The 13,970-nt window shown below is 39.0% G+C and overlaps 1 protein-coding gene across 1 annotated transcript in view; it reads left to right on the plus strand.

Annotated features, from left to right (window-relative positions):
• The window catches only part of CNTN6 (contactin 6), a 176,730-nt gene that overhangs the window by 35,656 nt on the left and 127,104 nt on the right, over positions 1-13,970 (plus strand). The window contains 1 exon segment of the mRNA XM_040246391.1: positions 11,276-11,371. Coding sequence (XP_040102325.1) covers positions 11,276-11,371 — 96 coding nt within the window.

Below are 13,970 nucleotides of genomic sequence, written 5' to 3' on the forward strand. Positions count from 1 at the left end.
GAGCAATGCGCAGCTTTTAAAATGAAAATATATATATTTGTTTGTATAACATATAACACTTAAGTGCATCACCCATACAACCAAGTATATCTATCCCATATATTACTAATATCTTCCCTGTGACCCTGTCAAGGTTACTATAAGTAGTTACAAAGATGAAAGAAGTGAAAGTGCTTGGGAAAACAATGGGATTTTTATTTAAATTAGGTGCACACTGTGGCTCTGGCTTCTGCTCTCTCTCTGGTCTCTCCCTTTCTGTCTCTAAATGACAATGCATGCAAAAGTCCTTATCAGTGAACCTCAGTTCCCCTGAGGGCTGAGCTGATGAAAGCTGCAAAGAAAATGCAGATTGCATCTGTGACTCCAAAGACCTTGCTCAGAGTAAAACAATTTAATAGGAAAAAAAAAAAGTATTTAGCAACAACCATAAAGTCAATCTCCCTAATTTTAGTTGTGGAAGTTCTTGCAAATTGAAATCCATAGAGTAAAAACTCTGGTAAACTCAGAGCTTAAGTGTGTGGGAGGTCTTTGAAAAGATTTCATTTCATACTCTATGTTTAAGCAGGAGTAGTAACACATTTTTGCTAGGAGTTCTGCCACATTTCCTTGAAAACTCTACCTTTTATATTCTGCATAGGTTGCAAATTTTGAAATCAAACTTTCTGATTAAACCATCATGATGAATAAAAGGGCATATTACGTACTCTGTAGGAGAGGACTCTGGGTGGTGTCGCTGTTCATATTTACCCCTCTTACCAAGGAGCCTGGAGCCATACTTCAAGGAAATAACTCCCTTTTACTGTAATGAGCATCACAAAAATGGATCAAAAGGGAGAGAAGAGTGAGATTGCTCCTGAAAGGACATAGGTTCACCATATTTTCCACCAAAACTAATACCTCCAGCTTCCTTAGCTGATGATCTGGCACAGGAGCTAATTACAACTGAAGCTCTGCCTGAACTCCCTCAGACCTCTGGGAGGCCAGTGATCAGTTTGGCTTTTTTGCTACCATGTGTGAGGACTTTTGTACCAGGCTAGGACTTTCTTTCCAAAAACGCAGGAAGACTTTGGATAAAAATAAATTCTGCTTTGCCTTCCTTTTTGCCCCTTCTCCCCTTCCTCTGATTTTCCCCTCTCCCTCCATGGTATGACCAGAGTGGTATCCTGAAGAGCTGAAAATGCTTCTGGAGTCAGAATTAGGTAGGAATCCCTTTCTGGACCTCTTCTAGCTGTTCAGCCTTGGGTAAGTTACTTAACCTTTCTGAACTTTGTGTCATAGTAGCTATATCTCAGGGACACTGTGAAGATTAAATGTTATGGTGTTTATAAAGTTTCAGTAACTGCGAACTAGGTCAATAAATAAGAATTTCCTTCCATTGTGCTGGAAAGCCCCTTTCACTGTGCCCCTCCAAGCTTAGTGGATGCATTCAAATTTTTAACTGAAATCCAAGTAAACCCCAGAATTCCTCAGATTAGCTACTTTGATGGTCAAAATGGAATACTTTCTCGCTGCCATTCATGGCTCCTCAGCAAAATCTTCAAATGTTCATTCTGGAAAAAAGATAACCTTGATCTCTCTCTCTCTCTCTCTCTCTCACACACACACACACACACACACACACACACACATCTGAGTCAATTTCTTCCCATATGCTATCAGTTCAGTTCAGTCACTCAATCATGTCCACCTCTGCAACAATAAGGACCACAGCACACCAGGCTTTCCTGTCCATCACCAACTCCCGAAGCCTACTCAAACTCATGTCCATTGAGTCAATGATGCCATCCAACCATCTCATCCTCTGTCTCCCCTTCTCCTCCCACCTTCAATCTTTCCCAGCATCGGGATCTTTTCCAATGAGTCAGTTCTTCACATTAGGTCACCAAAGTATTGGAGTTTCAGCTTCAGCATCAGTCCTTCCAATGAATATTCAGAACTGATTTCCTTTAGGATGGACTGGTTGGATCTCCTTGCTGTCCAAAGAACTCTCAAGAGTCTTCTCCAACACTATAGAGTGCATCCTTTATTCACCTGAGGATTGACCTCTTCCAAATACTCCTCTTTTTTCACTTGAGCAATACTTGTATCATTTATTAATCAAGGAGCACAAATAGCCTTAATAAATCTCTTTAGAGATTAGAGATTACTGACTAAAAATATACTGGCATCGTCCTTCTTGTGGAATAAAAGGCAGGAAAGTGAGCATTTGCCAAAAGGCATAATCCAAGACCAAGAAAAAGCAGAACAGCCTGGGATTTTTCTGGCTACTCACTCACCAGGCTGAGAGGTTTACTGCTGCCTCCAGCTGGGCTGTGTAGCTTTCTTAGCAGAGAGGTGCAATAACCCTCCATCTAACACTCCTGTCAAATTGGCGAAACATTCTCTATAGTAAAATACAATATGATGTGGCAGTGCTTGGAGTAAAATGCATATGCTTTGAGTTTCAGCCTTTTTTTTTCTTTCATTAATTCACTGAGCATTTGAGCTGGCCACTAGTTGAGCAGAAAAGGGAGTTCCATACTCAATCTTTAAGAAAATACGTTTTATTACATCATCAGACACTGAGATGAGAACAGAAAATGAAACCCATTTAAAATTTCTAAACATCCTTCTCTTCCTGATCATTAAGAATACACAGTTCCCAATAACATTTATTTAGTTCCTAGCATCTTTTAAAAGTTTTAGAGATATTGCATCTCTATTTCTCTGACACAGGTGTTCTTGAGAGCTCCACTTATTTATTTATTTATTTTTGGCCTGGCAGCTTGTGGGATCTTAATTTCCTTACCAAGGACTGAACCCGAGCCACAGTAATGAAAGTGCCATCTCTTAATCACTGAACCTCCAGTGAATTACCAGTAGCTCTATTTAAAGTGGTGAGAACTGAGATAGAAAGAAACTATGGAATCTGCCCTGTATCAACAGCTAACACATAGTGGATACCATTATCCACTTGAACTTATACTGTCTGATCCTCAACCTGTGTTCTTGATCATTTTGTTCCATCACCAATTATGTGGTACATAATTCCTTAGGGGGATGTTTAATCTTTGCATGCCTACTTAAACTTCTTCTTTTCTTTTCAGAAACACTGAAGATCAGCACTCTTCAGTAACCTGACGTCTCAATCTATCCTATGCTATCAAACTTATATTGGTCCATCCTTCACTTCTGCTCCTCTTTCATTCACCCAGTTTTAACTATAGGGAATGTGCAAGTTTAGAAAGCAAGATGGACAAGTCATGTTTAGAATTTTTTTTTTCAGTCATAGCTTACACTGCTTTTACCATCATTAGTCATAAAAAATGAGTCCATTGATAGAAATTCAAATCCAGTCTTGAATGTATATTATAATAGACCAATTATTTCATAGTTGTTTCCTTGTTCTGTTTATTAAACACTTTTCTCTCTGAAAATCTTGATGCTAATAGGAAAAAAAATCTTTCAGCCCCCTCCTTACTATTATTCTATATATTTTTCTTAAAAAAACATAAGGAAATGGTTCTCATTCGATTCATTATTCTCAGAAAACCAAAGAACAGCTCACTTGCTCTCTCCATTTATTTCTGAATTTTTATAAAAATCCCTTTACACCAAAAAAAGAGAAATTTTAACATGGTTTGCAAATGGATTTGACACCAGACTCTCTTAAAGTATCTCTTTACTTCCTGCTTGCATATAACCATTCCAAATGTATGCCCAATATCAAGACTTAGCTATTGCCCCTTTTACAGAATTTGACAGTAGTATTGTGCTTTATTAGGTTATGTCAGGTTAATGAGTTGTACTAGGAAACACAGTAATATTGCAAACTCTGTAACTGAAACTGTGGTGGAAATCATCTTGGAAATGATGATGGAAAATGAAACTGGTCTAAGTAGACATATTTTTATATGCTACTTAATAAAGACCTGGGAAAATTAATTATAGTACCAAGAATTTCAGTTTATTCAAAACCACCCAAGAAATAGGAAATAGTAACAATTTTGGTGTTCTCCATGAGCAGCCCTCTTCCAAGGGGCAAGTTAATAGAGATATAAATTCAGAATCACCTTACTGCAATGTCTTGAGATTCATAAAGAGTATTTTGATTACAAAAGCTACACATGTTGTATCTGGGAATTCAGCAGGACTAATGCAGAACTAGAGAATTATTCTTGGTAATTTTCACCAGTTCCCTTTCACTGGGCAAAGTACCAGCTTCTGGCATAAGAAGATGTTTTCCGTGGGCAAAAACAAGAACATGTACCTCCAATGTGGGAGCTGTATCATGAAGGTGAACATGTGCTCCTTGGTCCTGTTTACTTCAGCAGCAGCTCTTAATACTGAGGCTTCTTCAGAGGATTTGCAAAGGGGGAAAACAATATTTGATTGATGGAGACCCAGGAGCAGAGTAAAGGAAATCTTAGAGCTGAAAATCGGATTTTACATCCTCAAAGTAATCAAAATTGCTTTTGAGGTGTCGAAAGAGAGAAAATGAGCGTTGGTCTGGGGGGCAGATTATATGGTCTGTGTCTTTGATTAGATGCTAGTTAGAGGGGCAGGTAAGTGGTTAAGCAAATGTCCTCTAGAGCAACGATATTTGGAATTAAATTTTATTTCCTTTACTTACAAGCACTGTGAAGTAGGATAGATCCATCAATTTCTGAGTTTTGTAGGTGGAGCTAGAGGGAGGTGGACTTCTTTGCAGAGGAAAATGGGAAGATTTAGATTTCCCTTGCTCTTCAAAGAGAGGACTGTAATGGGAACATTATAGAAAAAAAGAGAAAGAATAGACATAAGTTACAGAAGGAAGGAACTAAATAACTTTTAAGAAGTAAATATCTTATATTGGATTTTAAGGTGTTTGGGTCACATATTACTAAATCAATAAGCTTGACAATAGAGGCACAAAGTGTGATAATTTGTGTGTGTGTGTTAGCAGGTGCGGAGAAGGCAATGGCACCCCACTCCAGTACCCTTGCCTGGAAAATCCCATGGACGGAGAAGCCTGGTGGGCTGCAGTCCATGGAGTCGCTACGAGTCGGACACGACTAAGTGACTTCACTTTCACTTTTCACTTTCAAGCATTGGAGAAGGAAATGGCAACCCATTCTAGTATTCTTGCCTGGAGAATCCCAGGGACAGCGGAGCCTGGTGGGCTGCCGTCTATGGGGTCGCACAGAGTCGGACATGACTGTTAGCAGGTGTGTATTTCTGTATGTAGGCCAAGATAAGTGGCTGAGTTCCTGCTTTGCAGGGACAGGTGGATGGAGACAAATCAAGAACACTTGTGGAGGGAAAAAGGGGAAAAAAAGAGAAAAGATGCATAGGAGTAAGGATGTCAGAGAGGGAAAGTGAAAAAGTGAAAGTGTTAGTCACTCAGACATGTTCAACTCTTTGCAACCTCATGGACTGCAGCCCAGCAGGCTTCTCTGTCCATGAACATCTCGGCAAGAATACTGAAGTGTGTTGCCATTTCCTTCTCCTGGGGTTAGGGTTAGGTTTAGGATCTTCCCAACTCAGGACCTGAACCCAGGCCTCCTGCATTGGCAGGCAGATTCTTTACCATCTGAGCCACCAGGGAGCTATTTCTAAAGGCTGACAACACAGCACTTCCCACACCAACCCAAGAATTTGCAGAACTCTTTGGAAAGGCATTGTGCTTTTGTGTTGGTTTGTTTGAGCTTGGAGTGGCAGTTTATGCCAGTTTATATGTTGCAAGTGACAGGGACATCCCAGTTAACATCTGGAAAGAATAACAGAATAACATGTTGCTTGCGAGAGTGAGTCCTGGAACCAGACTATCTCCTTTTCAGTTCTGCCTTGACAAGTAGAAACTGTGTGGTCTTCAGTCAGTTGCTAATCTACCATGAACCTCAATATTCTCCTTTGTTAAACGAATGTGATATTGGTATCTACATTCCAGGGTCATCATAAAGATTCAATGAAACTGCTTCACTGAGTGTTTGGTACATGGTAGCTATTCTTGATATATGAAAGAATAAAGGAAAAATAAAGAAGATTTAAAACACTGTAACAAAGTAATTCATGCATTGCCAATCAAGAAAGATTCAATAAATAGTATTATTTTTACTTTGGATAACTCAACTACTCTACGTCTGGCTTGAAGCATGGACCTTTTCCTGGTGAAGATTTTCCTATCTCTATCTTTTCAGGTGCTGTTCTCTTGGTCGGGGTCAACAAACCCTGGGTACCCACAGACTTCCTCTCAGTTATGAGAGTTGGCAAACCACTGGCCTCCTTCTGTGATGGGGGCTGGCACCGCCAAACATATCCTCTGACTGTGATCCTCAGGTCTTGGCAGCCAATACACAGTTTTCTTGCTTTAATTGGGCTGAGATTCATTCCTACATGTGGCAGCTGCAAAGATTTATTCTGCTTACAATTAGGCATTGCAATGCTTAGCATTGCTTGGACTTAATTTTAAGTACATTTTGGTGGCCCTTTTCCCTCCACTGCACCTTGGTTGCTCCAGGAGAGAGCATATGGCCCAGTAATTCTTTAAAGCTCATTTTATGGGCCATTCTCAGGCACTTCCTGCTGGCCTTTGGAACAGAGCCTTGTTTGTGACTGCATTTTTGCTTATGCTCCTGCCAAATGCTTCCTCCAAAACCAGCAATAAAACCGCAGGATCCGATAAGCCCTGGTCATCAGAATGGCTTAATGAGAGCAACCTCGACAATTGGGGTCTTTAATAGCAACCAGCACGGCAGGACTTGTGCCTTGAGTACCAGGACAGCCTGGGCAGGTCACCTTTGTGGTTTATGGGAATTTCTCCAAATAATGTAAAATTTGATACCATCTCAGGGAACAATCTCACACTAAGCTATTTTTCTCTTAAGCAAAAAATGGATAGGACAAAACAGAACAGGGTGGTTCTCTCTGGCTTCTCCTTATAGAAGAATAAATCTGGAGTTTATAAAGGTCTTACAGAGAAAAGAAAATATCACTGGGTTTGTATGGCTACCTTCACTGTACATTGCTTCAAAATTATGTGAATTATATTATGTTGCTGGCTGGCAGAAATGTACTTGAAATACAGGTTGGATACTTAAAACAGATTTTGTTCAAAGTATATTCACATGAAATGGCACTTAAGGTAAAATTAGATCTTGTCTATGATCTCTGTGCTATTAAACAGTTTTAAAATCTGAATTATTAATTAAAACCTCTGAACTAGTACTATTTTAAAATGATTGTGTTTTTTTGATTGCTAACAGAACTTGGGTGACTTTCAAAAGAAGTTGATTTCTTTTTATGTTAGCTAACAGAAACCCCATTGTAATCATAAAAGGCATGAAGAAATTATGTTACAAGTGGATGTTATTTAAGTAGAAGTTAACACAGAATATATTAAAGTACCCATGGTCTTATCAACAGCGTGTTATAATGGCTTCTGATTAACACTGAAAACATGATTGATGTTAGTTTGAGCATTGAACACTGAAAATGGGACACTGAGAGAATGTAACTGAAAGCTTGTTAATTTCATACAATCATTCAATTTCTCTCTACTCCTTTGTGACAGCTTTTGTTTTTATGACCATTAAAGAGTCATGACAATTTAATGAGACCTTTCAATGATAATAGTAATGAGAAAAAAAAAACACCTTAAAATTCTCACTTGTTATTACTGCTAGAAATAGAAACAATCAATATATTAATTTTTGGTTTTAAATACAGTCTGTTAGCCTGATTCTTAATGAGTCATATGTAAAATGATGCAAACAAGTCTAGTCAGTAATTCACATTAACTGTACCAACATGTTATGGGCTAACAGTTATACTACAGCCAAAGAAGGGGGGCATATTTGTTTAAAAATCCTCTAGAAGAAACATGCAAGGCACTCTAGTTCCCCGATAGCTCACTTGGTAAAGAATCCACCTGAAATGCAGGAGACCCTGGTTCAATTTCTGGGTCGGGAAGATTCACTGGAGAAGGGATGGGCTACCCACTTCAGTATTCTTGGACTTCCCTTGTGGCTCAGCTGGTAAAGAATCTGCCTGCAATGTGGAAGACCTGGGTTTGATCCCTGGGTTGGGAAGATTCCCTGGAAAAGGGAAAGGCTACCCACTCCAGTATTCTGGCCTAGAGAATTCAATGGACTGTATAGTCCTTGGGGTCACAAGAGTTGAACATGACTGAGAAACTTTAGCTTTCTAGATCCTAAGCAGGTGTAAGGCTAATGACTGCTGAAGATTTGAAGGGAAAGGGATTTAGTTGGGAAGAATCAGACTATATCTTGGACAAATATTTTCATTATTAAAAGTACAGCATATATATGTACATATATACACATATATATGAAATTACATATATATATTACATCAGTTTAGTTCACTTGCTCAGTCGTGTCTGACTCTCTATGACCCCATGGACCGCAGCATGCCAGACTTCCCTGTCCATCACCAACTCCCCATCCAACCATCTTATCCTCTGTCATCCACTTCTCCCACCTTCAATCTTTCCCAACATCAGGGTCTTTTCCAATGAGTCAGTTCTTTGCATCAGGTGGCCAAAGTATTGGAGTTTCAGCTTCAACATCAGCCCTTCCAATGAATACTCAGGACTAATCTCCTTTAGGATGGACTGGTTGGATCTCCTTGCAGTCCAAGGGCTCTCAAGAGTCTTCTCCAACACTACATTTCAAAAGGATCAATCCGTTGGTGCTCAGCTTTCTTTATAGTCCAACCCTCACATCCACACATGACTACTGCATGTCTCTGCTTTTTAATATGCTGTCTAGGTTGGTCATAACTTTTCTTCCAAGGAGCAAGAGTCTTTTAATTTCATGACTGCAGTCACCATCTGCAGTGATTTTGGAGGCCCCCAAAATAAACTGTCACTGTTCCCACTGTTTCCCCATCTATTTGCCATGAAGTGATGTGACTGGTTGCCATGATCTTAGTTTTCTGAATGTTATTTTAAGCCAAATTTTTTACTCTCCTCTTTCACTTTCATCAATAGGTTCTTTAATTCTTCTTCACCTTCTGCCATAAGGGTGGTGTCATCTGCATATCTGAGGTTACTAATATTTCTCCCAGCAATCTTGATTCCAGGTTGTGCTTCATCCAGCCCAGCATCTCACATGGTTCTGCATATAAGTTAAATAAGCAGGGTGACAATTACAGCCTCGATGTACTCCTTTCCCTATTTGGAACTAGTCTGTTGTTCCATGTCCAGTTCTAACTGTTGCTTCTTGACCTGCATACAGATTTTTCAGGAGGCAGGTCAGGTGGTCTGCATTCCCATCTCTTGAAGAATTTTCCACAGTTTGTTGTGATCCACACAATCAAATGCTTGGCATAGTCAATAAAGCAGATGTTTTTCTGGAACCCACTTGCTTTTTTGATGATCCAGCAGATGTTGGCCATTTGATCTCTGGTCCCTCTGCCTTTTCTAAATCCAGCTTGAACATCTGGAAGTTCACAGTTCACATACTATTGAAGCCTGGCTTGGATAATTTTGAGCATCACTTTACCAGCATGTGAGATGATTATAACTGTGCAGTAGTTTGAACATTCTTTAGCATTGCCTTTCTTTGGGATTGGAATGAAAACTGACCTTTTCCAGTCCCGTGGCCACTGCTGAGTTTTCCAAATTTGCTGGCATATTGAGTGCAGCACTTTCACAGCATCATCTTTTAGGATTTGAAATAGCTTAACTGGAATTCCATCACTTCCACTTGTTTTGCCACAGTTCTGGCTCAGTCTCTATGGTCTCTCTGGGTCCTGGTGCCCAAAAGGTTAGTTTGAGCCCTCTGAGGATCTCTGGTGGGTAAGGGGTTTGATTCTAAATGTGATTTCATCCCTCCTACCATCTTGCTGGGGCTCTCCTTTGCCCTTGTACATGGGTTATCTTTTTTGGTGGGATCCAACATTTTCCACTCAATGTTCATATATATATATATATATATGAAATTTACATATCACGTCTAGTGATTTATTTTTTTTATTGTCATTCATGAGAAGGAAGCAAAGTGCACAAAAAGAATACTCATTTGAGAAATAATACTTGGAGAAATAAAGAGTGTGAGAAATACAATATATTTCTCACACCATTGGCCATCTAGATGGTATTAACACTTGGTCTGTAGATGGAGAACAACAAATTTTTTTGGATATTTTTGGATATTTCCTCTCAAACATAATAGGTGAAAGTTCACAAAATGTGAGTTTCTACTTTTTCTATTCAGCTGCAGAAGATGTCTGGAAAAGTATCTTTGGTTAAAAAAGTGTAATATTTATTCTATAAACCTATAAACCTATTACTGTGAAAGAAAGGGCAGTAGTTTTTGGTAGACAACTAGCAGTCTCTACAACAATTATTACAACATGTAAATCATATTTATATGTATGTATATATATATGTTTTATGTTTTATAATTGGTCTTCTACTTTTACCTTTAGTGAATATAATAAGGGCAAGATCTATGTCTGCTTTATTTACTAATACATCCTTTACCCTTAATACCCTTCCTATCTTTTAGTAGGTATTCAATACAAATTTGTTAAATCCCTGACTGACTGACTGAATGAATGAATACAAGTGATTTTCCAGGCAAAGAAACTAAGGTTCAGACAAGTTATACAGTTTAGCCCTTTCTAGAGGCTGGGTGACCATTTTCTAGGAATGTTGAATGATTTATAACTCAGATGGATAGCTTAACAAGACAGTTAGTAAGCTCTCTTCCAACACTGAATGTCTATCATTCTTCGGTGTTGTAGGAAATTACAACACTCCAAATAGGACCATGAAACTGCTTTGTGAAGGAGTAGATCAAGAGAAATTAGAAGATTTACCTTTTTTCTTGTTGGTTCAGTCATATATAATTCTTTCCCTCACAACATTCCAAGCTAAGCTCTCACAGGCTTCATCCCCATATCAGAATGGTTACCATTAATCTAAAATGCTAGAAGATTGCAACAAACTTGCCACATACCTCGTTTAAATCATGCCTTCCTTGGGCAGAAAAGTAAATATGTGCTGTGTTTAAAAGATTTCCTGTTGAGCTTCAGGCTGTCTGGGAGAATAAAACAGATAGTGAGTTATGTTAATAAATGCCTTTATCATATATTCTGCATAGCTGTACTAAAATTAAAAAAAGGAAAGACAAAATTTTGAGAGGTATAACCAGTGTACATCAATTGATTATCAACTAAATCTTTTGGTCAGACAAGTTTGAGTGTTCATTGCTGTTGCCAGTTTTTTCTTCTTAAAATTTTGTCCTGCAAAACAATTGGTTCTAAACCTGCTTTTCTGTTTTTCAAGATATCGAGGACTTTGAAACGAAAACAAGAAGCACAGTGTCCGTCCGAGAAGGTCAAGGTGTGGTGCTTCTCTGCGGTCCACCACCACACTTTGGAGGTATGGTTACTTTCGGTTACACCATTAATTTGGCCACTCAGGGAATAAAGTAGGCATAGTAGTCCTTAGTGCCAGTAGCAGCCCTCCATCAAATCTAAGGGACTATGAAAGTTTTTCTGGCTCATCCTGCTGCATCAAGTCTTAATCCAAATCTTTTCTTTTAAAAACATGTATTCAATCACTCACTCAACAGATATGTCCTTAAAGAGACGCAGTATAGCCCTGTACACATGTGTGAGCATTGGGGCTTTGCAGTGAAATGATCACAGCTGTAATCTGGGGTTACCCTACATGACAAAGAATGATTTGTTTAAACTTTTTAGGCTCAATTTCCTCAGCTGTAAAGTAGAGATACTAACTGATGCCTATACTATAGGACAGTCATGAGTGTTAAATGAGCTAATGAAAGTGTGAAAAGTGAAGTTGCTCAGCCATGTCCGACTCTTTGTGACCCCATGGACTATAGCCCACCAGGTTCCTCCATCCATGAAGTTTTCCAGGCAAGAGTACTGGAGTGGGTTTCCATTCCCTTCTTCAGGAGTTCTTCCTGACCCAGGGATCGAACCCAGGTCTCCCGCATTGCAGGCAGACGCTTTTACCGTCTGAGTTACCAGGGAAGCCCGAGCTAATGAATGTAAACCAATTAATTTAATGGCTAGTATTTTATTTTAAAAAGAAAGCTAGGACTGTTATTTTATTTTAATTATTGGGTTCCATGGAGAAGCAAATTTCAACAGCTGTTCTGGAAACATGTTAACTATTGGAAGAGGAAAACTGCCCATTTAATTGCAAGAAAATGTTATGGAACACCAAATCAGGTTATCTTCTGGCAATGGTGAAAATCAAGCAGTAAATTCTATTCTCTGCTTTGGAAGATTCTGGATTAACTGGTGAACTACCCAGTTGCCAGGGATCTAAAGTACCTACTGATTCCCACCCCACTGGTTTGCAATTTCTTAATCTCTGGACAGTTTGGTACAATTTGGTAGATTCTCAGCCAACTGTGATCCTGGAGGAAGTCAGTGTAAAAATATCCATAAAGTCATTTCAGTTAGTACAATCCGATATCACACTATGTTATAAAAGTGAAAGTGCAAGTCTCTTAGTCATGTCCTACTCTTTGCGACCCCATAGAGGATAAAGCCCCTGGTATTCTCCAGGCCAGAATACTGGAGTGGGTAGCCTTTCCTGTCTCCAGGGAATCTTCACAACACAGACATCCAACCCAGGTCTCCTGCATTGCAGGCGGATCCTTTACCAACTGAGCTATGAGGGGAAAGCCGCACTATGTTATAGTTCAGTTCAGTTGCTCAGTAGTGTCTGTGTCTTTGCAACCCCACGGACTGCAGCATTCCAGGTTTCCCTGTCCATCACTAACTCCTGAGACCTGCTGAGACTCATGTCCATCAAGTCAGTGATGCCATCCAACCATTTCATCCTCTGTCCTCTCCTTCTCCTCCTGCCATCAATTTTTCCCAGCATCAGGGTCTTTTCCAAGGAGTCAGTTCTTAGCATCAGGTGACTAAAGTATTGGAATTTCAGCTTTCGCATCAGTCCTTCCAATGAATATTCAGGGCTGATTTCCTTTAGGATGGACTAGTTGGATCTCCTTGCAGTCAAGGGACTCTCAAGAGTCTTCCCCAATACCACAGTTTAAAAGCATCAACTCTTCGGTGCTCAGCTTTCTAGTCCAACTCTCACATCCATACATGACTACTGGAAAAATCATAGCTTTGACTAGACAACCTTTGTTGACAAAGTAATGTCTCTGCTTTTTAATATGCTGTCTAGGTTGGTCATAGCTTTTCATCCAAGGAGCAAGCATCTTTTAATTTCATGGCTGTAGTCACCATCAGCAGTGATTTTGGAGCCCCAAATCACCATATGAAAATAAAGTATGTCACTGTTTCCATTGTTTCCCTATCTATTTGCCATGACGTGATGGGACCAGATGCCATGATCTTAGTTTTTTGAAGTAATGTTATAGTTAATTTAATAATAATAGCAAGTACTTACACAGTACAGATCTAAATACTTTATATGTATTAGCTTCTTAAATCTGTAGAATTACTAGTCAAGGGAGATACTATGATGTTTCTTGTTTTATGGATGAGAATACTAAGATACAGAGAGGGTAAGTAAATGGTCCAATGTCATGAATCTTGTAATCATGAAGCCAGACATCAAATCCATGCAGTCTGGGTCCCAGACCCTGGATAGATCCTAACCACCAATGTCTCTTGTAATTGATTTCCACTTGAGAACAGGAGGATTTTTGGAAACAGATGGACAAATTTTAAGAAATAAGTGAAAACTTTTCTTCTAATATTAAAACAAATATTATTTATGATCCTTACAAAACTTGAAGTTATTTTTGCCATTACTTTCAGTTTCATACAATCTTGCAAAATGCTAACACAAAAAGAAAACAAACAAACAAACATACAAACCCTAATTGGAAGTTAGCAATATTTTTATTCAGTATTATTACAGAGTGGTATGTCACTTTGCTCACTAGCAATATTAGGGAAGAGTTACAATACTTTCAATGTTATCTGATAAAATGATATTATTCCAGAGCACACAAAAATTTGATAGT

This window comes from Oryx dammah, unplaced genomic scaffold (assembly GCF_014754425.2).
Source record: "Oryx dammah isolate SB20612 unplaced genomic scaffold, SCBI_Odam_1.1 HiC_scaffold_9, whole genome shotgun sequence".
In the NCBI taxonomy this organism is placed as follows: domain Eukaryota; kingdom Metazoa; phylum Chordata; class Mammalia; order Artiodactyla; family Bovidae; genus Oryx; species Oryx dammah.